The sequence below is a fragment of the Psittacula echo genome, assembly GCF_963264785.1.
Source record: "Psittacula echo genome assembly, chromosome: 10".
Taxonomy (NCBI): Eukaryota; Metazoa; Chordata; class Aves; order Psittaciformes; family Psittacidae; genus Psittacula; species Psittacula echo.
Window position 1 is genome coordinate 10,043,925 of NC_137741.1, and position 27,315 is coordinate 10,071,239.

The following is a 27,315-nucleotide window of genomic DNA, read 5'->3' on the forward strand; positions in this document are numbered from 1 at the left end:
AGTCCCCACGCCGGCCCACCTGGCACATCCGTGCAGCAGGAAGGTTTGTGGGAAGGCAGCCCAGGTTCTAGCACCGTCCTTCCTCAAACAGCCGCAGGGCAGCAGGTGTTTCACCCACCACAGCACATCCATCACTGGCACGGTGTGCTGCTCCGCTCCATGCACCATGCTTTGTCCCAAACGTTCGCTTTCAGGCAGCCTTTGGGTCTGTTTGAGCCACCCTAACGTAAAGGCTGTGTGAGAAGCCGGCAGAACCAAAGGAGAATCCTCGCTGTAACTACTGCCCTCACACCACACGTGCTGCTGCCCTCAGAGAGGGAGACCTGGCACTGCGGGATGGGGCAAGACTGCATTGCAAAGGGGGAAGCTCAACAACAGCTCCAAAACATCCACCAGAGGAAGCACAGCATCAGCTCCAGCGCTGATGAACCCCCATGGTGCCCATCTAAGCTTACCTGCTTCAGTCGCCACTCTCAAGCTAGACTGGCAACACAGCTGGCTTTTAGAGGGGTTTCCCCAGCTGTAGCATGGCCAGCACAGGTTAGTACTGCTGTCCTGAGGATGCTGTGGTTGTCCAGCATGGTCTCCTCAGCTATTAACAACAAATTGATCCTAACTGACTAACTTGCATGCTTCCCATGTGACAGATATTTAAGCATCACTTCACCGGCAGGAGGAAAGATCAAGGAAGATTGTGATAAACTGCAAAAGTAAGCAGTATTTAAAGAGCCTCAGATCTGCATCCCTGAGCAGCACTGCAGAACCACCACGGGCTGGAGGGAAAACAAGGAAACCAAATGAACTGAATCACTCAGATTCGGCCATTACAGGCGATTCCTCTCAGCAGCAAATGCAAACACATAAAGGAGCCTTTGCCAAAGATACAGTGCCTGCTCTTGACCCCCTCCCTGGTGTCAGGGTGGAGGCAGATTCCTCAGACACTCACTTGGGAGGCCAGTAACGCTCTCTGCTGCTTCACAATGTTATCAGACACTGAGGGACGCACAGTCCACAACTGAAGTCTAGTTCCAAACTCATTATTGCAGTGCTCCCCCTTACACTGCAGCCCCACAGGTGGGTCTGTCAGCAAACCGGCTGTTGGAGCAGGAATAGTTTAATCAAGTGGCTTTGGTTTGTTTTGTCAGAAGGTGTTGTTGCTAAGGCAAGCATGGCTCTGGGCTGCACCTTGAGGCACAGCTTGGTACATGAAGTACTCTCACAGGCTGCAATTCCCCCCTGAACACACCAGTGCATTAAGAGCAGGCTGAATCCCACCCCATTGAGAGCTAAGAGGCATGTGATGGGTGGTGGTTACGGGCACTGAGGGAGCATTAGAAGACATTTAGCTCTTGGCTTGTGGCTTTTAAATCCTTCCTTCTCCAAACAGGTTGCTGAATTCTGGGTGCACAACACGGTGTGAGCAGCACAAACTGCCACAGACACTCTCACTGTGAGGTCCGTCTATCACAAGGTGCACCTGGGGATGGTGGATCACCGAGTAGATGAAAATCCTGCCTGATTCTGCAGCAAGGTGGAGTTCACCCCCCTTGGGCAGCAGAAGTGGCTGATATCTGCTTCTCACCTCACACCAAGCTGCCCCTGGGGCTGCCAGTGACAGAACTTTCCATGGGGCTTCGCTAACCAAGGAACAGATCTAGGTCTTTGTATTAATCCTGTCAAAACCCAGAAGGATAAGATCAGGTCTGTGTTTAAGGGCAGAGCTGTGGGGCACAGAGTCCCACTCACAGCTGCATCACCACCAGGAGAGGTTCCCTCAGTTCCAGGAGCCGGGACGAGAAGCCAAGGGTGGAGAGGGGAACACTGCCACCAAAGCGCCCACAGCGTGGAACTGCAGCCACCGCAGGAGCAGCCCTGTCCTTCGCACAGCTTCACACTAACCACCCACAGCGGCAGCACAGGGCTGACCCCCGACAGCCCTCCCAAGCCAGGCACTGAAGCAGAGCCTTGAGGCCACAGCACATCCCGGACCCCTTCAAGGGAACCCTCCTCTTCCCTCCTGCTCCATGTGAAAGAGGTGACCATGGGAAAGAACAGCATTATGGGGGTGATCATGTCAGTGGTGCCTTCTAAGCTCCACACACCAGTGACAGCATCCTGGACCATGGCCAGGACCACAGCTTCACATCCCCTGCTCACCACAACCTTTATTCACAGGTCTAAGGGGACCACATCTCCTTAATGACCATTTCAAAAGGATGCAAGCGTGGATGTATCTAAAATACCTCAGACACCAACATTTGCAGGAGGCAGCTCAATGCCAAGCAAACAGTGCTGGGCTGGCGGAGCAGGGCTTAACCGGCTGCTTTGGCCACTCACCATCGCAAGCGCTGGGTTAAAATGCTCCAGCTGCAGTGCTTGAGGGACAAGGTAGTGCACCACAGGCAAGGACGGGTGTGGGGACTGCAGGATGCCTGTGGAGAACGGTCGCCAGCCCCTGGCTTGTGAGGAAACCACATCTGCAATGCAAATTGACCGTGCACAGGCAAGTTATCATCCTGGAGAGACTGGCAGGCCTCATCTTCTGCCGCTTCTGAAGGGGAAGCTGGGATTTTCACCACAGATGTTCACACGGTAAAAGCACTGCCCAGCAGCCAGCGGAGGGATGAACCAGCTATTTCAAATACAATTCAACACAGATTCCTATGGGAAAAAATCCAAATTCCAGGGGTCTCCCTGGCATTCCCAACGTACCCATCCCTGCTACTGCCCACCTTCACCAAGATCAACACCCAAGCCACCCACCAGCATCAGAAGGTGTTTTGATGCCCCAGCAAACTGACTCCAGCACTGGGGAAGAGAAAAGGCTGCTCCCATGGGAAGACTGTGTCAAACTGGGCAGGTGACAGGGACAACCGCAGGTGGAAGATAACAAAAGATCTTTCTCAACCTCAGTTTTACCCAGCGCCCTCAGTATCTGATATATAATCCATTTGTCAGTGTCATAAAAGGTTTATACTCATCTAATCAACCTAAGCATTAAGTAACTTACCTGGCCCAGGAAACAGGAAAAAACACAAACCCCGCAAGCCCTGACACAAGCATAAATGTGTCACATCCGGCAGCAAACAAACTTTATGTAGGAAACCATGAGACACACCATGTCTTCACCCAAACAAAAGACCCCCACACTTTGAACCTAAACTCCCTGCTCCCTACAGCCGCTGCGGCAAGGGGCAGGAATGCGCAACTGCAGTGCACGAGGGCTCATTGAAGTGGTCTGTTGGTGGCAGAGCTGTGCGAGCCCTGTGCTGCAGCACGGGCAGACACCCGAACCCCCAGTGAACCCACCGCCTTCTGATGGAGGTCATCCCAGGGCCCCGCCAGCCCAGCCCTGGGCACAGCCGGGCGGGTTACCCGAAGGCACCACGTTCAGTGACCCCTTCCACTGGCACAGCTGTGTCCAACTGGTGGCCAAAGTGAACGGTGACATCTCAGACATGCACAGGGGCTCTCCATGGTTTCACCACTTACAAGGCTCCAACCAGGAATTGTTTTAGGAGCACTTCAAGGCTTTACCAACCATCCAGGCTCTCACATCCCCCCCCCCCGTACCGCCTGTGGGGAGCACAGGAAACCTTTGTACCTGCACCAAAGGGCAGTGAAGCAGAAAACCCCCTCAGCAGAGCTGCTGCACACAAGTGCACCAACCATCGGGTGGTCAAACACATTACGTGATAAGGAACAGCAACAGTCACTGAATAATTTATGTGATAAACTGTTTCTGCAGCATCTGATCAGCTCTACTGGCTATCATTATTTCTGCTGAATCAACAGCCCCCATCAGAGCATATGCTCTAGTGAAAAGAAGCAACACTGTGACAGGTTAGGAAAGACATTTACTAAATTAAATGCACACCCCACTTGCTCTGCTGAGCCATAATGCTGCACATACATGGAAATCCAAGCAGCTAAATGCATGCTTTTGCTGAAGTGGCAGTCTGAGCATACACAATCTGTCCCTTCAAGGTTTTTCCATTAACATGCCCATGTGTAGAGCTATAAATCAAACTGAAAGAGAACAGAGCAGGCCAGCAGAAGAGGAAAAGAAAGAAGACACATCGCAGGCTGGTTTGCAAAAGGTGGTGATTAACTATGATCAGTTAAAAGCAGTCGCAGACAGAGCGATTCTGCACCTCAGCGGTCTGCAACAGAGGGCTAGGAAGTGGAAGGAGGTCGGAGAGAAACAAAGTGTTGAGCTGCTCTTGAAAACAGAAACAGACACGACAGTTTTAAAGGGATTAAAACCACTGCTAAATACACACCTGGATTCAGAATTCACTACAAGCAGAAAGAAACCAACAGCACTGACTTCTGTAGGGAAGGAGGACCCAAAGCAAAGGAGGGGAATGCAGCAGTGAAGCACAGGAAGTGCCCTGGCAAGACACGGGCTGCACAGCTGCCCTGGTACCTCAGCAGGGCTGCTCAAAGGGCTGGTGCACACAACTGGCTGCCCACATCCAGCACAGGAATGGCATTCACATGAGCATCCCTCCACCGCAGAAAGTAGCGCCTGGGGTAAGCTGGGGGGAAACTACCAGGCCTTTACTACAAACATTCCCCAGGGACACCCCTCCTATAGAACCCAAACCCCTTCCTTGCTGCACCTTTCCCCAAGTGGCGGCTCTGCACCACTGTTCTTGTAGTACAGACGGCAGACCTTCAGAAAAAGAAAGAACTGAACAGATGATGATTTGATCAGCACTGATCATGAGACTCCTTTTGCCAGTGGAAGAGCACGCACAGTCCACAAGCCCCCATACTTGCACCAAACTCCATGGAAATATACCTGTGGGATCACCTTGGTAGATCTGGCAGCAAAAAAAAAATCACTGCTGCGTGTTCCCAAAGGCACCTGGCTTTGGACAAGAGGAATCACAGGGTTTGCTGGGATCTTCAGCAATTCCCCTCAAATTCAGCATTCATTGTACACAAACTCCCAACTCCCACGTGCGTGCAGAGGCAATCTCATTTTCTACCCCTGATCAAGCCAAGGGGACACAAGCACAGCCCGGACCAGCAGATGATCCTGTGCAGTGAATCAGAGCACGCGCATGACGAGGCAGGAGAGCTGCCAGCTGCCCTTCGGCTGCCGGAGCAGCTCCTCTCTGCACAAACACTGGCACAACACCCACTCGCTATCTGGCAACAGCAGATTTTGCGCTGCTCAACACTGCTGTGAAATACAGGAACCATTTTAGAGCACAACAACAAAGTCACACGTAACAGGTTTAACCAAAGCTGCGTATTTTCCTGCCATGGAAACAGGTCACAAGGACCAAAAAGCTGCCTGAAGACAAGAATTAGGTGTGCTGCTCTCTTAATCTGCCCTGTTCCCTTCTGAAACCCTAAAACTGATGAACGGCGACACGGACTAGTTACAGCCAGCCCGAAGCAGCAATCCCAGCTTTTCACATCAAAGCTCTGCCAACACATTATCGGGGTCACACCAAAGCACAAAGATATTTCACCCACCACCTCCAAACGACCTCATGCAATGTGCAGCCTTACTTCATCCTCACCAAACAGACTCTCCACATACAGACAGACAGACAACAGACCTTACGTTGTAAGGCCTTAAGACATGGTTTGGTTGGGTTTTTTTCTCCAGAGACAGGAATAGGAGTCCGGAAGTCCAAGCAAATGGGATCTGGCAACAGCTTGGTGGCCCACAGCTGAATGAGATAGACACTGCCATATTGAGAAAAAAGCTCAAAAAGCACCTATGAAAACAGTAGCTTGCCCTTGCCTGTTAGGAGTAGAGAATGTACTGATGGAAGCTGCAGCAAAAGGTCAGCTGAGACTCAGAAACCTTTAGGAAATGGGAGACAGGTACACAGTGCAATCATCACCAGGAATTTACGGGTTAAAATGTGTTAGGAAGGCTTACGCCAAGTTTATCCTGTCTCAGAGCATGGAGGTCCACGTCCAAACCTAAACAGGTTTAGGTTCTAGGAGCCTAAACCCACTGGTGTTTCATGCTGAGCAACCCAAGGACCAAAGCACTGAGTATTCTGTACTGCAGGGCTTTGGCATTCAGGGTTTGATATTTCAACAAACATTTCCCTACTTTCTGAACACATTGGTAAACTCTTGATAGGATTTGTAAGCTCTGCTCCCACCCATCCAACACCAGCCCTCTGCCATGTCACACCACAGCCCTCAACTCACAACCTGAGCCTCAGGGAGGCTTCACACACAGGCTAAACCCCAATGCTACCAACAGCCACACACTCCTAGGATCTTTCCCCTAAGCTGATACCTCGGAGCAGGGTAACATTGCACCTTGTCTGAAAAACACTTCACAGACCCCAACTTGCGCAACGGCCAAATATTTCCTATGTAGAAAAGCACGGCCCTGCCTTTGCAAGAGCAGAAATACACCAGAAAGCTCAGCCATCGAGATGGAGTGATAAACAAACGACTAACCAGGGAGGACACGCTGGTGGCAGGTCCACAGGGGACAGTGGGCACGAGGAGTGTCCACACGAGCATCGGGCTCTGTGCCCCAGCACAGCAGCTTGGTCAAATCGAAGCAGGGAAGCACCTCCGTGTTGCTGTGAATCCAAATGACTTCTCAGCCTAAATCACACTGGTATGTGTCATAAATGTTGGGGTTTTTTTAATGCAAGTGTTCAGTTTATTTTACAGTCTGTTTTGTTACCAACTTTAAAATACGTATATTTATACGGTTTAGAAAGAACCATCTGGAATCACATCCTGAAGAACACATCCTTCTGGCAGGCAACTCGTGTACTTCTGAGTAATTAGTGCATGTTTATAGAAAGGCAGGGCATGCTTGGGTTTTCTCATTTGTGAGCCCACTCTTCATTAATTACCACATTTCCCAAAGAGTGAGAAATAACGCTCTGCCTCCCTCAAACCTACAGCTGCAATGAGCCCCTGGGGACAAGGTCAAGACACAATACACACTACAAGTGTGTGTGACCTGTGCCGTCGCTCCCCTCACACCATCCGCATGTTTCCCCCTCGTGGCCCTGCATGGCTCGTGGACAGGCAGTGCCTGCAAGCACTGCAGGTTCAGACAGCCACGGCTTCATCCAACAAAGCCCCTCTGCCAGATTAACCGCCTGCCAACAGTTCTGCCACTTCTCTGCTTCCAAAAATATGGGGGATTTTTTCCCCATCTATTTCAGGCTTCCTTTCATTTTAAAGCTTTCAGGTTTTTGAAACACACAACCTGATGTAAGGAACATCTAAAAGCTGGACCCCAAAGGCTTCCAAAAGCCAATTTACCTAAAAACTCTAATAACTTCTGAAAGCTGCACAGTCTTTAAATTCTACCACCACAGTCTACTGAAAAAAAACAGTGTGTTTGCTTCGAGTCCAGCCCTGCAGCACGCAATGCATCTGCCTTAGACTGCTCCCAGAGAGCCCCAGCTCAATTGTGACACTTTCTCTTCTTAACTGTGTCAAAGAGTTTGAGTTCTCACTTCTAGTGCTCTGGCAATAGCAGCTGATCCACCAGCGCACCTTGGACAATGTTGTGTAACAACAAAAACCTGTCTGGCCTAGGAAGGTCTGGAGAGATTTAATGAGATGTTGCGAAAAGAAGGCAAAGAAAAGAAAAACCAAACCCAGGGATAAAGATAGGCTTGGAAGGAGTTTATGAAACACATCTCAAAATAGTTTTTTACCCTAAAAAGCTTCCTTCCAGCTTATCTGGGAAGTATTCTTCCTATGCAGCCAAGTGTATTTTGGATACAAACTACTGTCATATCCAGTGCTACATACAGAACCACGAACTGTCCCAAGCATCCAGCCCAGCACTCTCAACCTTTTCCAATTTGCAGCCTTAGCATTTAACAGTAGTATCAGCTCTTCTGCACATTCGACATCAGCCTACTCCCAACTGTCCAGCTTTCCCGAGTTACCTGGGGTGGATCCCTTGCAAGTAAGTTCAGAGACAGAAATGAGATTTAAAAATGCTGTTCTACACAGCTACATGACTTATGCAGAGGTGTAAGCATTTCTACTGAACATATTGCAATCACAGTGCATTACACATTGCTATAATTCACATGACATCAATCCAGAATTGGCTTTAACAAATGTCACTGTCACATGTATTAAGGACATTCAAACGACTTGAAAAAGCTCGGATAATCCTGCTTACTCAAAAACTTTGCTGGTAAACTGAAGGAAAAGTTGCCCTAAAAATTAAAACTACAGGAGCAGAGGTTGGAAATAACTAAAGAAAATGGCAGCCCTGATGTCCAATGAAATGCCAAATTTCAAATGACTCAGTTCTTCAACCTGGCAGTGCAGCATTCACAGATTTAGTTTTCATGCTATGGAAGGACTAAACCCTAAGACAGACAACCACATACTTGGTGCTACCTGCTACATGCCAGCAGCTACTCCAGGTTTAGTGCTTGAGAAAGTCTGAGTGCCAGAATAATCCTATTTAGTTCTGAGAGATCAAACCGGATTTCCAAAAGGGTAACATATCCACAGATTAGTGAAATGTTCTCAGTTTCAGTGTGATTACTTCGCAATCATGTTCCAAAAGCGTTTTCATCTGTAGATATTAAGAAAGTTTTTGACCATGTCCAGAGACATTAGAATTACATAGAAAATATATATTCACAAATGTAAATACATAAAAAAGCTGGGAATGGTACTCATAAATCACCAGTCACCTCTTATCTACCCCTCAAACAAATTCTGACTCACTAATACAGGAAGGTTCTCCCACAGCCATACTATCAACAAAGGGAGCACATCAACAGCGCACAGTATATTTTTCTTAGCAAAGAAAAACCCATCAATATTCTCTAATAATCAACTTTTCTAAACAAGGTTTTCTTCAGAAGGAAAAGAAGTATTTAAAGATAGTATTAAAATGTCAGTTGTTTAAGCAAAGTCCATGGTGATATTATTCACTATTAATTGGTAGTGAATTCGAAACGATACACTGATGCAAGCATCTTCGACCTGCACACAGCTGTAGAGGGGTCCCCTCATCCCAGCCTACACCTTCTTCAAGGGGGGTGGTGATCTCCACTGGTGACCACCAACAGGACACAGGGAAATGGAATGAAGATGCACCAGGGGAAGTTCAAGTTGGAAATTAGGAAAAGGTTCTTCACTGAGAGGGTGAAGTGGTCATAGCACCAAGACTGGCAGAGCTCAAGGAGCATCCGGATGATGCTCTTAGGAGATATGGTTTAGTTTTAGGTAGTTCTGCGAGAATCAGGGAGTTGGACTTGATGATCCTTACGGGTCCCTTCCAACTTGAGTGATTCTATATGCCTCACCCCATCTGCAATTACAGCATTTAACAGTTCTGAAGAGTTTCCCAAAGCTCATTGTTGACGAGGTCCTTAACAATAGCTTACATATGAAACTTCCCAGTCTTTGGTTTTAATTCTTTGTGATGCGCCACTACCATGAAAATAGCACCCAGCTTACAACAGAAAAGCTTCCACCCAAGGCAATTGTGAATGAACAGCTCTCCAAAGGAAAATGCAGCGTACTGACCATGGGAAAACAGCTTCGAGCACTGAGCTGTTTGCAGCACGAAACCACCACCATCAGCTGAAGGGCAGGAAGGGACCCTTCTGAAGGAGCTTTCTACCACACTCTCTTTAAAAAAACCCAGAAAATCAGCCACCTGCCAGCAGAGATCTGGGAAAACATTACCTAAATGGTTACTGCAGACACAAACCCAATTATCAACCAGACAAGCACCATAAATAACCTAAATAGATGCACAGATGTTACCTCTGTGATAAGAACAGGGGCAGTCAGAGCTGCAGAAAGCTCTGGATCTCTTTCAGCCAATGTAGGCCAGCTCCTGCTATCCTTGAATATTAATTCCCCTGCCCTCTGATTTTTTCATCCCATTGCAATTAAGTATTAAACTCAGACATGCATATTTTACTTTTCTATTTACAGCAACATCCTATCCAACACATCTACAGAGGAAGGGCAGCCAGATCAAGTCAGCTGGCTGCCAAGATTAAAATCAATATATTGTCTATGTGTATCCCACTTTGACTCAGTGGACAGCAATGCCTTAAGGGTGCTGTGATCAGCTGGACTTAAACAACCTCATAGAAGCTGACTGAGCGACAGAACTCAGCACCTGCTAGGACGCTGCATTCCTCACTCTGGGCTCTGATGAACCCTATTCAAAACCTGCCCATATGCCCTGTATTGCTGCTCGCTGGCTTGCTCTGTAAACCACTGGAGAAGTTTCAGGACAGAGTTGAAATTAATACTGACAGTGACCAGGCACATCCTGTAACTGCACACTTCACTGCATCCTGAAATGAAGACCAATTTGTCTTGATAGCTTTAGAGAACAGCTAGTAACAAATCCCTGTATTTCTACTGAAGATATTAATCTTTCTTCCCAAGCATGCTTTATTTGTACATCCCACTTAAGAAAACTTATTTTTTCAGAGAATCTGATCCCCCCTTTTACCCGAAACAAATAATTCTTCTGTTTTTATAGCAATGCCCAGTCACACAGTGACAGGTCAAGGCTGAGTGTTTCCACTGTACAACACATTTCTTGCCTCTTTTACAAGCCTACCATAAATACTCACCAGGGGCTGTAGCAGCCTTAAACAGCCTGACTAGATCAATAGAAAGATTTTTTCTTAAGACAGCTTTCGAATCCTAGACTGTGTGCCTGCATTTCATTGATTTAAGGATTCTGGAAGCTGACCATTGCATCTCTACAATATTTTAGCCCGGACTGGCTATCCTTCCCCATAAGCCCAAACACTTCTGGAAGTGCAACCCTCCTTAAAAACCACAGGCCTGCCAAGTCAACTTGCTGACTTGAAGGTTGTTCCCTTCTAAATTGCTTTCCATTCATTGTTACAGAAGACCACTGCAATGTCCATCTTGGGTGTATCAGACCGTTTATACATAGCTGGACTGTTACAAAATGTACATGCTTTCCTGAAACTACAATCTGGAAGTTTAGCTCTTTATTCAAATGTGGGAGGTAGCTACAGGATTAAATGTCTTTACTGTAGGTACTGCAAGAGTTTGATCTCTATCCTATGTTCTCCCACTAGGTTGATCTAAATGCACTTAGTTCCAAAATAAGAACATGTTCCAGTCATTTTCATAAGACTGATTTAAGAATCCAAACATATTTGGGCCCAAATTTGCATTTACATTAGACTATAGCTGTCTATGTTCAATAACACGCTGGTGTAAGTTCCAGGAAGAGGAACACCATCTACATCCCAAGGCAATTCACAGAACTGTTGGAAAGGGCAGCAGGCAAACATTTTTTGTCAGTAAGCTAACACTCCACTATTTCTGTCCTTGTTATTTAAGCCTCTTGTTTCATCATGAGACACGAAGCTGTAAGTGAGCACTGATGCTTCTCAAAATCACAGTAGATACTTTGCACTTTTTTTTTCCAAAGGCAGAATATTCCCATTTCCTTTCCTGATCACCAGAAACACCAGTACTGAGAGGAACACCACAGAAAATTCGATCCAAAAGACACATTACCGATCTGACACACATAGATAGTGTGACAAGGTGGGCATGGAAAAGGGTAATAACTAAAGTGGTGTTAATGTTAATATAGATGCCTGAACGGAAGGGCTGGCACTGCTGTTACCAAAACCCTAATGTTTATTTCCTTTATATGTTGAAAATGCGAGTGCTCCTTCAGTATCCATGTATATTTTCCAAAAACGGATTTACCATAAGATCAGTAAGGAATCTTACTGTAAGAACCTGTCCTGTACAGAATGTTTATCGTATACCTTTACATGGCATGAAAAGAAAACCTCAGAAAAATGCCAAATTACCGGGCTAAGATTAGCACCCCAACTCCACAGTTACATACTGAAGTACCTTGCAAAGAACAGGAAAAACGTGAAACAATATGAGATATAACCTGACTTAGTCAAGGATAGAAAAAAGAGGGTATGTTAGTTAATAGTTCCACTGTTTTATAAGATTTTATTTATCTTTAATTTACAATAAAAAATACAACATTGATACGATTTCATGACTAACAATAACTGCATGAATGCAACTGCTTCCCAGTGAATTTCAACATCACCCAGAGACATGAAGTTACGTTTGTTGGTAAACTGGCACCACCACCTCTTGTTTCGTCAAGATCAAGCCTTAATGGAAAAACCCCACTTTCTGAAGTTAAGCCTCCACATTAATAACTGACTTTTTTCAAACATCAGCCTGTAAGTTTCATACAGGCTTCTAAAGTATCAAAATACCCTTTAAAAGCACCACCAAACCCCTGAAGAAACCAGAAGTCTTTTCAAAAAGGATTCCTCTCAAAGGATTTTTTTTTTTAATCAAAAGGTTTCGTATCAGACAATCAAAGATTTACTTCATTTTCTGTTATTTTCTGTTATTTTCTCTATGACTTAGCTTATATAATTCCCCAGAATGCCCAGGAGTTTTAAAGCAATTAAAGATACAAGCTGGTAATCAATACCAGTTCGCAGCTTTTCTGCAAGTCTGTCATGTCCAGACAGGTATTAAAAATACCCAGCTCAAGTCAAAGGGCATCACTAGGCAACAGCAGGTATTAGTCACATGCTCTCCAAGAAGCACTTCAAGGTAAGTTACAGGCAAGCTCCTGAGCGTTACAACAGCCTGCCTATGTTTCACAAGTGTCAGACATTATACCTCTCACAGCAAAAACGAGAATAACATTTATCAGAAACAGATCATCTCGATCATTCCCACCTAACAATCTCTATACATTCAACACCCAGAGAACTTCATTAGCAGTCTAACGCTGATAAACAAAGGCACTCTGCTAGAATGGGCTGACAACAAGGACCCCCCCCATGCCTACTGGCAGAGAAATAAATAACCATGACTTCATAGGAAAGTCACCATCTCATGTTTAACACATTCCTCAGGCTGCAGCTTTGTGTTAGAGCTGTGCTAAATCTTGCTGCCATGTACAGGATCTGTCCTGCTTCCCCTTGCACCACCTCAAGGCACAGATGACTTTTCAATGTGCCAGCTCTGGCAGCTACAGCAGTAGAAAACTATTCATTTTGTTCTGTATGGTCAGGGTAAGTTTTCAAAGAAAGCCAAGTCAATGTTTACCCCTGCCAAAGAGATCTCCCTTCCCTGATTTCCCCATTGTGGCCACACAGACTCCCTGAGCTGGCTCTGCTGCTCCCACGGCAGTAGGGCAGTCAGTCCTGCAGGCATGCCTGGCAGAACACACAGCTCAGCAGAAAAGACGTTTCCTGGCACTTTAGCAAGTTGACTCACTGAGCTGGGCTACCTATTGCCAAACCTGCTGCTAGAAGTGAGGGACTGCACGAGCAGCTGCTACCTTCAATGGGTACTCCCTCACCCATCGGATGTGCTGAAACATGAAATCCATGCCAAGTTTCACGGTCAGGATGGAGAAAAGTGGATGGTGGAAAATGCTACCAGGTACTAGAAAGAAAACTAAAAATTAACAACTGGAAACCAGGATAAAGTTAAAAAATGTGCTTGAAACCACAAAACTATACAGCCAAGAGCAGCTTTCAGTGACTGCTTCAAGAAAGTTCATCCTGCATCCTGCCACTAGCCATAAAATCCGCTACTGACAGAGCTTAGTATCAGCTCTTCAAAGAAATTTTTTCTTGTTGGAAGTTGTTTAAATCATGCCCTTTCTGGAAGCAGTATTCTGACCAGTCAGCACAAGAGTAAACACAGTTGAATCCACATTCTCTTACCTTTGGCTTAATATGTTTAATTTGGGTAAAATGAAACAATTCCAAGTACTTCTCTCATACTGGAGGCTGGGAAAAGGGACAGCAGAAACTGTCTTCGAGCTAAGTAAAACTGTACGTTAGACTCACAACTAAGAAAGTCCTGTGGCTAAGGCTAAGTTCATTCAAGTGACTTTAATTACATGATGACTGTTAAACCAATTTGAGAAAACACTTTCTAAAATTCCATGTCTAAAGAAGATTGTAAAAGAGCAATTTACAAAGGACAACAGTGTAAAAAAATTACTTCTTTTCATCTTCATAATCCACAAAAAGCCTAATTTTTGGAAGCTAAAGTGGAGTACTTAGGAATCAGACCTATGAAAGTGATTAAAACATCTGCACTCTTAGGAGTGTAGTCAAAATAAAAACAGTCAACATTTAATTGAACTGACATAAGAGCAAACACATTACCAGTGACATAGCAGTGTGTTTCCATACAGCAAATTTGTTGTTTAAGAAGTATCTGGGTGCCTTTTATTACTCTGTGTTACATCCATACAGAATGAGTCCCTTTCTAAGCAGCTGGCTTGTTCCTGAGAAGGTTACGAATGGAAAGCAGGTAACCTCATGTAAGGAACCAGTCTCCCAGCAGAGGTCTGAGCTAAGAGGATTACAGGGTCAAAATTCCAGCAGATGGAGAAAGGTTTTATCTGCACATTAAAGAGGCACAGGAACTCTTAGATAACAATTTAATTATAGAAAAAACCCACAACAGTTTCTCAGGCACTCAGACTCCTGAGTTGATATTTTTCACTTTGTTTTCATACTTGCAAATGTCTACACTGCAGTCAGCTGCTCAGCAGAATACATTAACACAGAGCTCTGTCCTACTGCAGCTAGAACATTTCCTGTACCTTCCAGGCAGGAGAAACTGAGGTACAGCACTTTGATAAGCTATTATCCTAATTAAAGACGACAATCCCAAAATGTCCAGGTTGAAAGCTGCGCCTCAAAGAACCAGAGAATGTCATGAGCAAAATACTGACTATGAGGCACTTGCCTTCTACTGTTTTTAAAAAGGCATTAAGCTAGTTCTGTTTTCTTTCTGTTACCTTATTTAAGTCGCATCGAACTCCATAGGATTGTGTGCAAAGACAGTTAAAAAAGCAACACAGATAACATCTGAATGCTCTCTCACCAATGAGAGAAACTACATATGGGATATTTCATCTTGGAAAGAAAGCATGGAAAAGTTCAGATATTTCTTGTAGTCTTTCCCCACTTTACAACTGGAATTGCATCATCAAATAAGGTGTTTAGAAATAGTGCAAAAGCACCAATGATTCTGTCCAGAACATTCACCTCCAGTGACTTCCCAGCTAAACAATCCTATTTATAAAACCAAGCAGGAACAACAGGAAATAACACCATAAGGATTATAAGAGATTATGAGCCACTATTATTAGGATGTATTTTTGCATTATGGTTCATTTCACCTTTTAAAGGAGACTTTCATCTCTGCGGGCAGAAATTTCTTAGTTTTGTTTAAATAGGTGCTTTTTCTCTGACATTTACATCACTAGCATGTGCCTATTATTATTATTAATGTCAGGCAAGATGCAGATTTCATTCTGGGCTTCAATGCATGAAAAATAAATGTCTCATGTGATGAGTTAACTATTCTAACTGCAGAAACTTCACCGCTTACTCAAACACAGTAACAAATATTTTTAGTCATCAAAATATACCAGGATAGTGACGTACTGTCCACAGTCAACAGGAAATAAGGAAAACCAGAATTGTACAGTATCACTCATATGTTCTTCCAACCATTCCATACAAATCGTAAGCTAAATCACCATACCCTTGTCAGGCAAACTTACCATTTAAGCATTCTATAAACATTAGAATGTTTTCTCCTGAAGAATACTGTAAAAATCACTGATTAATTCACTTGGATAATCAGTTACTACAGTTCTCAAAACTGAAATGTACTGTGTGAGATAACGAACAGCACTGCGACGATCCCTGGTGCAATAGTTGCTGCAGTAAGAGAAAAAGCTTAAAAAGTAAAAGGAACTCAAAAAACTTTATTCACATCAGAAACTCAGACTTCAATGGAATTTTCCTTTATCAAAATAACCCCATTATGGTTACTTACATCTTTGCTGTAAGGGAACTGTACAATATATATATAAATATATATATATAAAAAAGAAAAATCAACTTGTGCGCTTCCTCAATCATCATCATCTTCCTCTTCATCACTGATCACGTATTTCTTATGCTTCTTACTTGCTTTGTCATCATCCTCTGCTTTTCTCTTTCCAGAAGGTTCACCTTCCTAAAGGCACAAAAAGGGCAAAACTCAATGTACTTCAAGCTAAACAGAAGACTCAGAAGAACAATAAAAAGACCTCAAAGTCTTTCTTGTAAGAAAAGCAAAATTATTTTCCATTTTGTGTACTGTGATGCAGAACTGCTTATGGATCTGTACTTTAAGTTCAGTAAACATTTTCTACCAGTATCAAGGCCCAACCTGAATGGGTCCATAATACATCTGCAGCTCCACTTACGTCAGACATGCAACCATATCAGCTTCCAGCTGAACTACGGCATGGAAGTAATTTAGGTCATAATCTGGATTAATGGAATGTGCAATATCATTCTCAGCAAGTCTTACGAGCATGGGTAATTCCTAGAATTTGTAGTGAACTTCTCAACACATAGAAGCTTTCCCTTCAGGCAGCTTTGCTCAGCTTTCAGACTACCGACACTTGTATGCCTTAAGTTAGAGCTACTGAGGCAAAGAAGAAATTCAGTAACCAGGTAGGCATTTTGTTTGTTCATTAAAAAAAAACCCAAACCAGCAACTAAATCACTTTCTGGCATACAGGAAGAAGACTGATGAGAAACCACTAGTACTGAGAACTAACATTACAGTTTACACTCCAAGAAATATAATGGTTCAGGAGGCTTCAAAGAGCTAGTCAAAAGAACTCAAACGACTGAATTAGTTACCTGTTTGCAAGCAATACCATAATGATTTTATAGGCTGGATGCCCAATTTTTAGCACCTAAATATAGTGTCAACAGATTGATTTTTATTCCATGTGCATTTACATGGACTCAGTTTAAAGCCTGCTTCCAAACAACATTTTAAATCAGAATGCAATGAAAATGTGTAATCAAACTACAAATCACTAGTTATTAATGTAAAACTCATCGATTTTGACATGAAGTACAAGGGGCAAACTCTGTTATTGTTTAAAAAGAAGAGTATCTTAAAAATACCTTCAGGTCTAAGCAAGCTCATCCCTTTCTCCATTTCTTGGTTTGGGGGTGAGTTTTTCGGTTGATTTCTTTTTAAAGCAACACATATTACTCGGATTTTAAGCAGCAGCAAAGATTGAACTTCAGAACTTTAACAAATTATTGGAGTTTCAGAACTCTAATGGTTTTTATTTAAAGCATTTTATTCTGTATTAACTTAGCACAGTGAGAACCTAGGAAAGGAATTTTAAGCACGGAAAACAGCTATTAGTAGGGGTGGGAATCTCAATGATAGCTTCTTCCTGAAAACAAGCATTCTCTTGTAATCTAGCCAAGCTATTGTTAAATGTTTCATCTTCCTGGTTAACAGAATATGCCCATTAACTACAGTAACAGTAAAACTACTTGCCACGTGTTGATAAAATGTATTCATAGCAGATTGACATTTTCAGTAATGGTAACAAATTATCAGGACAAAGATTTGTGCTGTATTGTTGACTGACAGCATACAAAAAGTCTGCGTATGAGGAAGTTGGTGTTTCATGTATGTATATACATATTACAAATACCATACTTCCTATGTGGTGACTGAAAGTAAGCAGCGATGATGCATCCTGGGTTTTTTTTCATAACACTGTAGCACCCCTCCGTGGCCCTGATGGGAATGTTACCTGTAAGTCATCTAATTTTAAAATGGAGGCTACTGTTCCTCAAGCAGCAAAGAAACCCTGTTGACTAGACCTGTTAAGAATAGGCTGTATTGCAAAAACCTCTAAAATTCAAGGATAAGGTTCTAGCCACTTCAGCAGCTATTAAAAGAGCACACTAGAGATGAGTGTAGGAAATCAGCTGAAAGACAAACAGTAAAACAGGGCAGGAAGATTAATCAAACTAACATGCCAATGCAGAAACATCTCTCATACCTACAAGGTAGTAATAAGAGCCTGTTACGCTAAGCTAGGCTGCATTTATTATTCTGCCACATAAGTGAAGGTGCCTATCAGCAGAGCCAGGTGTGTCCAAACTGCCACTCCTAAACCAATCTTGGCTTGAGAGCAACGCAAGCACAGCTGCAACTCGGGGCTGCACTATACTGATCAACAGCAAGATTACAGTAATACAGAACTGGTGATGTCTAAAGGAAAGCAAACTCATGGGCTACTAAAACCAAGTAGGCCAAAACACCTGACCCAACCCAATGCCCTCTTGAACAGGGCAGTGGGAAGCCAGCGTCAACTGCCATTTGTCATGAATTCTAAAATTCCCTCTTTTTCAGCTTCCCAAGGTATACAGTAAAAGCCCTACGGCTCTTTGCCACAGAGGCACTTTACAATGAGGAGCAAAAGTCAGGAAAACAGACTACACAGGTGCAGCTGATATAGGACAGAGCCCATCTACTTCCTGGTTTCACTTCTGCCACTGGATGAAGATAGTTAAGTTTTAATCTCAGAAATGGCATCTGTCAATTTTGGGAAGTGCTACACTGCAGTGCTCTGTCAGAAGTCACATTACTTGAAACGAACTAAGCCTCAAGATGTGATGTGCACAAAGATTCATCTGCTTAAGCCCAGCAGTGATAAAATTCTGAACCAATAAACCACAATTTTAGAAGAGGAAACAGCACTACCACTCTAGCTAACAGTTAACTTGACCATGGCCTAATGGTTAGGATAGTACTTGGGTGATGGATAACATCTATGTAGCAACAGACATTAACTCTTCTTTACTCTTTTTTTTCAGCTCTTCTGTTTAATAAGTGAAGAAATACTATGTGAAAATGCTTCTGCTATTTACATAATAAACAGGAGAGGACCATGTAGCTTAGGAGATAACACTGCACTAGGATACAGAGATTAAGTCTTCCTACTTCTTGCATAATTTTGGTAAAGTCATTTTACATAACACTGCATAATTTTTTCCATCTTTAAATCAGCAATAACAATAGTGACCTCCTTTGGGAATCGTTCAGGTCTACGAACTGATGCAGTGTGTAAGAAATTGGTGATTAATTGCAACGGAAAGCATGCCAAGTCAAATAATACATTAATCAGAGCAGAAATTAAACTACAAAAAGTCTCAGCTTTAAAAAACAGATTTAGTGCAGGAAATGTTCCTGACTGAAAATTAGCAGCTTAAGAACAAAATCCTTTTCTTACCTCATCACTAGTAAGTTTCTTTGCCTTGAGTAGTCTTTGTGTTTTATCTTCATCTGAGCCTTCATCACTGTCAGAAGAGTAGATTCTAGCACGTTCCTCTGCAGAGAAAAATCAGAAGACAAATATTTACCTGAAATTGGTGAGGAGGAGATAATATAAAAAATAATTCTTCCACATTTAGTCCCACAGAAAGCTGGCAGAATCCAAGTTCACAGTAAACAAAATAGACTTGCACAAACTCAGCTCACGTCTGCTCGTGTATCAAAGGAACTGACAAAATACAATTTTAGCAGGACTCTCCCAAGAAATTAATCCATGTGAATCACACAGGCCCTGAACATCCTTAACATATAAACCTTAACATCCCGTCAAGGTTTATTATTACCTCTGATGCCACCTTTGTATCTGTTTTTGATAGCTGCTAGACTGATTGCATCATCTCCCTCATCCTCTTCATCATAGCGGTCAGGTTCCAAATAATTTGCACTCAGACCACGCTGATGCTGCTTCTCCCGCATTCTTCGCTGCTGAGATTCTCTGCGAATGGAAGCTCTTAATCTCTCCTCTTCTTTCTGTCCGAAGAAACAAGGAATATATTAAGACTGAGTGAAAAAAAACAAACAAAACCAACTCAAGAGGAACTTGTATTCTACTCTAACTTCTGAAGTAACGTCACAGCAGTGTGAAGACCGTGCTGTACTGATTTTTTTTGTAATATGTAAGGTTAAGCACCCATGGCTAACAACTCTTGTCTATAACTCCAAAATACACTCAGTTTTTCATAAAGTCACAAAATGTTCAGCTGTATTAGGGCTGTGACTTTTTAGATTAAATCAGCACATAAGAGACCTCTCTACCACAATACCTTAATCATTTCTGTCCGCTGAGACTCTGGATCCCGACCCGCCATGGGCAGAATACGGATTTTCTGGGTCTTTGAGCATCTATCCGCCAGAGACAGAGTCATCTTCCTGTGAGTGGCACTGTCTGTAGAGTGTGGCCTGTTAAAAAATAGCAATGGGTTAAATACTTCTTCAAGCAACATCAGTCGGACCAGTATACTTAAGATTTCAAAGATTCACCTAAACAACAGTAAAAGCATCATCCTTTTTTTATTGTTATTTATGTGCATTGTAACAGCTACTGGAGATGTCAATCCTCTCTCAAGAAAGCACCTGCAGTCCAGCCTAAATAATCATCCTCACATTTCACATCAATAGCCCAGGCTGTAAACATCATCTTGACAGCAACTGGGCATCAGAAAAAAGGTTAATTTCAGGGAATATTCTGATTCAGATGAGGACTTACACTTAAAAATGTAAATTAAAGTATATGTAAAACAACACATGTAGCCTACATAGTGCAGTGAATGGCATTATTAACCTTTCAAACTGGAACACCTAATTTAGGACAAATCTTACTGAAATACTGACTTCGGAAAATAGCACATTCTTACTAAACAGTTACACTCTGCAAGTTTAGGAACTCGTATTTCTAACCTTTACATACTAATTACAGCACTTAATTGCAAGGGAAGTATCAACATTTGATACAGAATAGCATGCTTACCTGAAGGTTAATTTTGTCTTGAAAACAGCCTGTCCTTGTAGACCTGTCCCTTGTCTGATGAACAAATGGTTGTGATCTCCCTGTAATGGCGCCTTGTACACGTCAAAGACCTCGTTGCCCAAGTGAAGAGACATGCTTAAAAAAGATTCATATATCAATTATTTGATAAATTCCCCACAGTCTATTTTTTGCCTCATTTCTAAATGGAAAAAGCCTTCATGTTTCCTTTTCAAATACAGCCAATAATTATATTTCAATCCAAACTAAACAGAGCATAACATTTTCAAAGCACTGAGAGTAAAGGAATTACTGCTGTGCAGAAGTGATATCAAAATTTGTTGACCTTCCAATTTTGCAAGCCAGAGCATTTCACTGGAATAACAACTGTATTCCCTGAACAGCACAAAGTCCAAACTAACCTTCCATCTGACCACTTGACTATCCGTGCATTACTTTCTCTGATCTCATTCCCTTCTTCATCTCGTCGCATCCGCCATCGTATTGTGTTTTCTACCTGTGAGGAAAAAATACAAAACACTGTTTCTAACTCACAGTAAGGAAGACTGTGGTAAAATATACTCTGTATAGGTCAGTAATTACAGTTAGAAAGGCTAGATCATTTGCTGCAGGATGCAAGGAAATGAAAGTGAAAGGTACTGCTTTTACAGGTGAAATGCAGCTGTAAAGCTTTTTTTATTTATTACTAAAATGGACCAACTCTCCTCAGTGCTGACCTGGTCCACACTTTCATAATCTGAACCATAACTCAAAACACCATTCTAAAACACCTGAAATAGACTTTGAAGAAATGTGCCTAGATGAGTGTAAAAGAGATAAGGAAACTTAACATTACCTTGAGTTTTAACCTAGTTCTACCCTCTTCATCAAGCATCTCTTCATCTTCAAATTCATCTTCATAATACTGGGGGTCAAAAGGTCTGCAATAAATGACATAATAGTCTTTATTGTTTTAAAAATTAATCCAGATGACACCAGAGTTGTGAAAATAACAGGTGCTTGAAACGTTTAAATCATACACTGCACACAACAGTAGGCACTACAGCTGTGAGACAGCCATTTCTGCAGTAATGTCATTTACTGCATTGATTCAACACCGCAGGAGGCCTACTCAAGCATCTTCACTACCATCCATTACAGCCACTTGAACATTCAGGCCCCCTAAATGGCTCTAGCTAAAGAAAGCAAGTGTGCCTCAGAAAATACTGTTTCCTTAGCATCAGGATAATAAGGTCAGGGTGAAGTCTGGAACAGAATCTATACAATATTGTACAGAGAAAATAAAAATATCATTTTATAAATGTGGTGAATTAGGGATTTTCTAAGAGGACAACCTTAGCCATTTGTTTTTAATTTGAATCTCAAACCCAACCAAAGGGAAAGGAAAATGAGACTGGTTTTCCCCTCTTCCTCCAACAAACCTTACAACTAGGCTGGGAGTGAGTGGGGGAAGGTCACTCCCTAGCCTCCTTCCTAATAGTTTCCAGGCTGCTGCAAGGGAGAGAAGTGATAAACAGACTCTGATACTGTACAATCCTATTTTCAGTCCTGTCTGACCCCCAAAGATCCCCAAGATTTCTCTGATTAGAGCCACTTAATGGATTCTTTACAGTTCTCTCCCAGAAGTCTATAGCAAGAAAACCAGGAAGAATGATTTAGCTACTGTACAACAAACCCAATGCTACATCACCAGCTAACAAGGCATCAATTAAGCAGTGCAGCGAATCTCCTTCACAAAAACACTTCAAGAGACGGCTTTGACAGCACTTTGCTAGAAGTGCTCAAGGTGGAATTTAGGGCCAAACCTAATATCACAAGCAATGCTAATAATTGACTGTTTCTCCTTATGAATTCCAGAAAAATCTTTTAGTCAGGTAAACAGGAAAATGAGTAACCAGCCCCTTCATAGTTAAATAGCACATTTAGCATCTGCAAATAAGGGCTCATTCTAAAATTGAAAATGATGTTTTTATCCCTCAAAAGTGCCTAAAGATGGTGTCCATTCAGCTTTTATACATCTGAGAGCCTGAAACTATGTTTAAGATTCAACTGAAATAGGACATGCTTTCAGTTAAATCATATACAAAAGGTTATTAAATCAAGCTGAAACCCAAGCTCATCAGAAATTACTCAGCACTTGACTAAATAACAGCAATATATATTACTATTGACTGATCACAACCGAAAGTGTTCATCTTAATGTCAACCATTTTACATATGGCCAACATATTTAACTGTATTACTAAATCAAAAGTAATATAGGGAAACACTAGAAAAACCTTATCAATCCCGTACTTAACGTGCGATTACCTGGGCTCCACACTAAGGAAGTTGGGCAGCTTCACAAAATACAAATCATTACCCAAGTCTGTGTTTACTTTTGGTATTTCTACTTCTATTCTAGTCTCTGGAATAGGCTCTTCTTCCTGTTGTTCCTGACTCAGTCCATTCTCATCCTAATGAAGAAAATGAGAACAGGAGCGTAAGTGAAAATACATCTACCTGGCAACTGTTGCTTTAGTAAGCACTTACATTAGCTTAAAGAAATGTCATCCGTGTGCAGAGAGAAAGAGGTCAGGAAGCTTTGGGTAAAAGAAATTGAAAGTTTTCAGTGAAAGCAATTCAAGTCAGTATTTTTATATGCCATTTAAAAGTGACTGCAAAAACCAGTGTAAATCCGAGAGACCAAAAGACAGTGAGGAAATAGCAAAGGAGCTGACATACAGTTTTCAGCTTAATGTGGTTACTCTTTTTCACTAAAATATTATCATAATCAGTGTTAGTATTTCAGAGTGGAATAGCATGTTTCAGGCTTATTTCAAAAGTCAAGTCTACTCACAATGGGCTGCCCTGGAGTTGGTGGCTTGTCTTCTCCATCACTCCCTGAGGAAATGTCATCTGCACCTCCAAACAGATCCATGACATCTGCATGCTCTTCAGCAGAAAAAATGCTATTTTAAAATACACATATGTGTATACACACACCCCTACATGCAAGCACACTTACAGCAAAAAGAAATTAACACATCCTTCACTTTCATTGTACTTAAAATCACCTACAAAGGTTAGAAATTACTAATGTTTATGAAGCACATACTGTTCTCTTATCCTGAAGAACAGCTTTCCCCTGTATTTTTAACCTAAGGATTCAAGGTATGTTTTCCTGCAAAGGCTCTATCAAGTAAGAGAATCTAGTCAAATGTCAACAGAAGAATTAAGGGTGTAAGATCACCCTTTACTCAAGTAAACAAATACATGTAAGCAGCAACTTCATTAACATGTTTTGAAGGTTTTACTTCTCAGAAGAGTCAACAGCTCTTTCTCAGCCAGCTAAACATAACAAAACCCGCAAGGGTTCTCTGGGATGCTTTGATTAGAGGAACCATTTCTTAACACCATCAGTAAAAATGTGTGAAACAACATGCACAAAAGAGAAGCTCTGTCTCTCATGGAGAAAACAAAAACACTGATAAAGCCACCTAGAGATAATTAGGAGAAATACAGTATGTACTTCCTCACGCAGAATTCTTGCTGGGCTGTTTTCTTATTTCCATGGCACTGCACTTAACACTGTCTCGCGAGCACTACCAATTTCATCAAGTTCTGTAAGCAGTCGCGCTTAAAAGGGGGATTAAAGGAACCAAATCCCCACAGAACAATGCTACCATTTACCTTTCTGTCCTTCTGTATCACTGTCTGCTTCTGAATCTGAAGCAATGGGTTTCTTTCTCTTCATTCGCAAGACTTCATCTTCGCTGTCACTGCCCCTTGCAGACTCTACTGAGGAGCAGAGTTATTCTCAGCAAATTAAATATTTTGTTCCACATAGTTTTAAATTCCTTTGTATTAATAAGCTGATTCAGATGAAAAGGAATTTAAAAGTGCTGCATAAAAAAGAACATTACAAAGATGACTGTAGTTGAAAGTACATGATTAATGCCTTTACAGTGAAGTCTGCACCTTTTCAGGCCAATATAAATGAAACAATAAAAAGAGATCAAACCAAAAGCAAATCATTACTACTGTATTCCATCCTACCAGATTTGTGCTCTTGGTCCTCCTCATCAGAATGCTGGGCCCGTTCATCATCGTCAGAGTTCTGTACCTTCTCCTCATCAGAGTGCTGCGCCCTTTCATCATCATCTGAGTTCTGCATCTTCTCCTCATCTGAGGCCTGTGGCCTCTCCTCATCATCAGAATTCTGCATTTTCTCCTCATCTGAGTTCTGGAGCCTTTCCTCATCATCAGATACCTGCGGCCTTTCATCTTCATCAGAGTTCTGTGCTTTCTCCTCATCGTCAGAGTTCTGCTGTCTCTCCTCATCATCAGAGTTCTGTTGCCTCTCCTCATCATCTGACTGATCACTTTTGTCCTCCTTGCCCCACTTCTCATCCTCTGAATGTGCTTTTTCAGAACCATCTCCCTCTGAATGATGACTGCCTTCATCAGACCCATGCCCGCGCTCATCATCCTCATCGTCATGAGCAGCTTCTGAAGCACTGTGCTGGTCCACATCCGACTGATCATTATCTTCATGCTCAGAATGTCCTGAAGCTTCAGAGCGATTGTAGGATCTTTCGGAATGGTTGTCACTCCCTGTGTGATGGGATGCCCCTTCATCCTCACTATCGTCTCCAAATAACTCCTTATTACTTGGTTTTACTGCCTCTCTGTCATCGTCCTGGTCACTGTCACTTCCAGAAGCATTACTACCAGAGCCAGCATTCTCCTGATCAGAATCAGATTCAGATCCAGAGTCCGAATCTGCAAAGCAAATATCACTTTTTAAGAGTTAAAATGTCCCCACAAGGATGCACATAAGATGCTGGGCTTTGCTTTAAACCAAACAAACAAACACCCCCAAATCCAGAGAGAGAACCTACAGTGAATGGTAAGAAAGACATATAAAAGTCACCTAAAACAGTAAAATTAGATGTCTAATAAAGGTACAGCCAATGAAAGACACAATGAAAATGATGGGTGCCACATGAAGCTATTGAATAAGCAATTACACAAATGAAAATAAAATTTGAAATACTGATGGTTTAAAATAGATAAATACATACATATGAGATCCTACAAACGTGAACCTGCCATCATGCCTTTCACCCAAGTTAGCTGTGTGAGGTACCCTGACACGCCTGTTACAATGGAGCTACTCTTGAATGCTAAGTTTGGAAGGTGCTGTTTCAAACAGGGGAAAAAAACACTTGCCTTGAAACGTAATTTACAGAAGTTGACACATGCATTTTAAAAACATACAGATGAGTTAAACCGGGAGGTGTTCCATGTGTTCTGTTTTCATTTACAGGATGATGACAGCTCTCCAGCATGGACAATGGGGACAGCGTCTCAAGATAACCAGGGGCAAACCGGCCACCCCCCGTGCCCCCACCTCCCGCACCCGCACAGCTCCGATAAGGCGCTATCACATTCGGAAGCGCTCTCTGCGTGTGTTTGTCAAACCCCGGTTCCCCGGCCGCGGCCATAGGAGCACCGCAGCCACCGCAGCGCGGGGTTCATTGCGTTCCGCCCAGCCCCGCCGGCGCGCAGCGGAGGCCCGGGGCACACCGCAGCGGTGCGTTACCCGCTCGGGCCGCCTCGCGCCGCAGTGCGGGCGGGCAGCTTGGGGAGCGCGGCGCCCCGCACCTTTCTGCTCGGCCTCCGAGTCCGCGTCGCTTCCGAAGAGATCCTCCATGTCCGCCATGGTGGCCCGCGCGCCCGCCGCCACACCGCCGGCGCCGCTCCGTGATGCAAATACGGAGCGACGAGACTACGGAGCGTGGCGCGGCGCCGGCGGCTGAGGCAGGGCGGGAGGGGGGAGCCTGCCTCTTAAAGGGACCGCGTCCCGCGGCCGTTACCGATGGCAGCGGAGGTAAACGCGTGTCCGCGCCTCCCCGCGAACCATTTATTAAGGGAGAATCCTCGCGAGGAAACGGTGATGGCGGATGTGGCCGCAGCTACACGATAGGGCCTGTCAGAGCAGAACCGGACACACGTGGGCTGGCCACGGTGCTGCTGCTTGGATACTCCGACCTCCGGTTGGCGGGACTTGCTGAGTCCAGGTCACCCTGCCCTAACGCTATCGCCATTAAATACAAGCTCTGCACCCGTTCCACGCTTAGCGACCACGCTGCGTTTGGACCTGCCTCCTGTTTAACACTGACGGGAGATGAGCGCGACCCACCCGTTTCTATGGGTGAGGCACTGCCCGCTCACCGGAAACAGGGATAGTGACCCGGTGTGTCCAACACGGGGAGCGTAATCTGGTACCTGCACCTCTAGACCTTTCCATTGCCAACTGTGGCTGCCATAACGCTGCACGAGGCAGCCTAACGTCGTCGTGTCCCGTCCCCCCCCCCCCATTTCTTCTTGTGTGCATTGAACAGACACGAATCATCTGCTGTTACTCCATGTAGGGGCTCTTAACTCATCTTCCTGCTGCCTGCTCTCTGAAATACTGAGTTCTACAGCACCAGCCTTTTACTTCCACAAATGCCATTTGGGCATTCACCTTGCTACTGGAGAAAGTAATGGCTTAACAGACACACATGGGTCCATGTTAAGCAAGTCAAGGCAACATT

The 27,315-nt window shown here is 43.5% G+C and overlaps 1 protein-coding gene across 3 annotated transcripts; it reads right to left on the minus strand.

Moving 5' to 3' along the window:
* Positions 1 to 15,512: 15,512 nt before the first annotated feature.
* On the minus strand, positions 15,513 to 26,476 carry LEO1 (LEO1 homolog, Paf1/RNA polymerase II complex component). 3 transcript variants are annotated; one of them, XM_080626185.1, is made up of 12 exons: positions 26,381 to 26,476; positions 24,770 to 25,495; positions 24,404 to 24,508; positions 23,571 to 23,665; positions 23,042 to 23,187; positions 21,567 to 21,651; positions 21,133 to 21,227; positions 20,714 to 20,848; positions 20,010 to 20,145; positions 19,530 to 19,716; positions 19,145 to 19,242; positions 15,513 to 16,059 (listed from the first exon to the last, which is right to left on the minus strand). In XM_080626185.1, exons 1-12 carry the CDS (start codon positions 26,436 to 26,438, stop codon positions 15,955 to 15,957), a joined length of 1,971 nt encoding a protein of 656 aa, XP_080482311.1. In that variant the 5' UTR covers positions 26,439 to 26,476; the 3' UTR covers positions 15,513 to 15,954. The 3 variants fall into 3 exon arrangements, with proteins under 3 accessions (XP_080482311.1, XP_080482310.1, XP_080482312.1); XM_080626184.1 differs by having other exon boundaries at positions 24,404 to 24,511; XM_080626186.1 differs by having other exon boundaries at positions 15,885 to 16,055.
* Between the last annotated feature and the right edge of the window lie 839 nt (positions 26,477 to 27,315).

Coding starts and splice junctions, on each gene's coding strand:
- LEO1 (XM_080626184.1), bottom strand. CDS start 26,438: ATGGCGGACATGGAGGATCTCTTCGGAAGCGACGCGGACTCGGAGGCC. Junction 20,849..21,132: donor GTCAAGTGGTCAGATGGAAG/GTTAGTTTGGAC, acceptor ATCTTTTTTAAG/CATGTCTCTTCACTTGGGCA. Junction 19,243..19,529: donor ATACAAAGGTGGCATCAGAG/GTAATAATAAAC, acceptor TTTTCTCTGCAG/AGGAACGTGCTAGAATCTAC.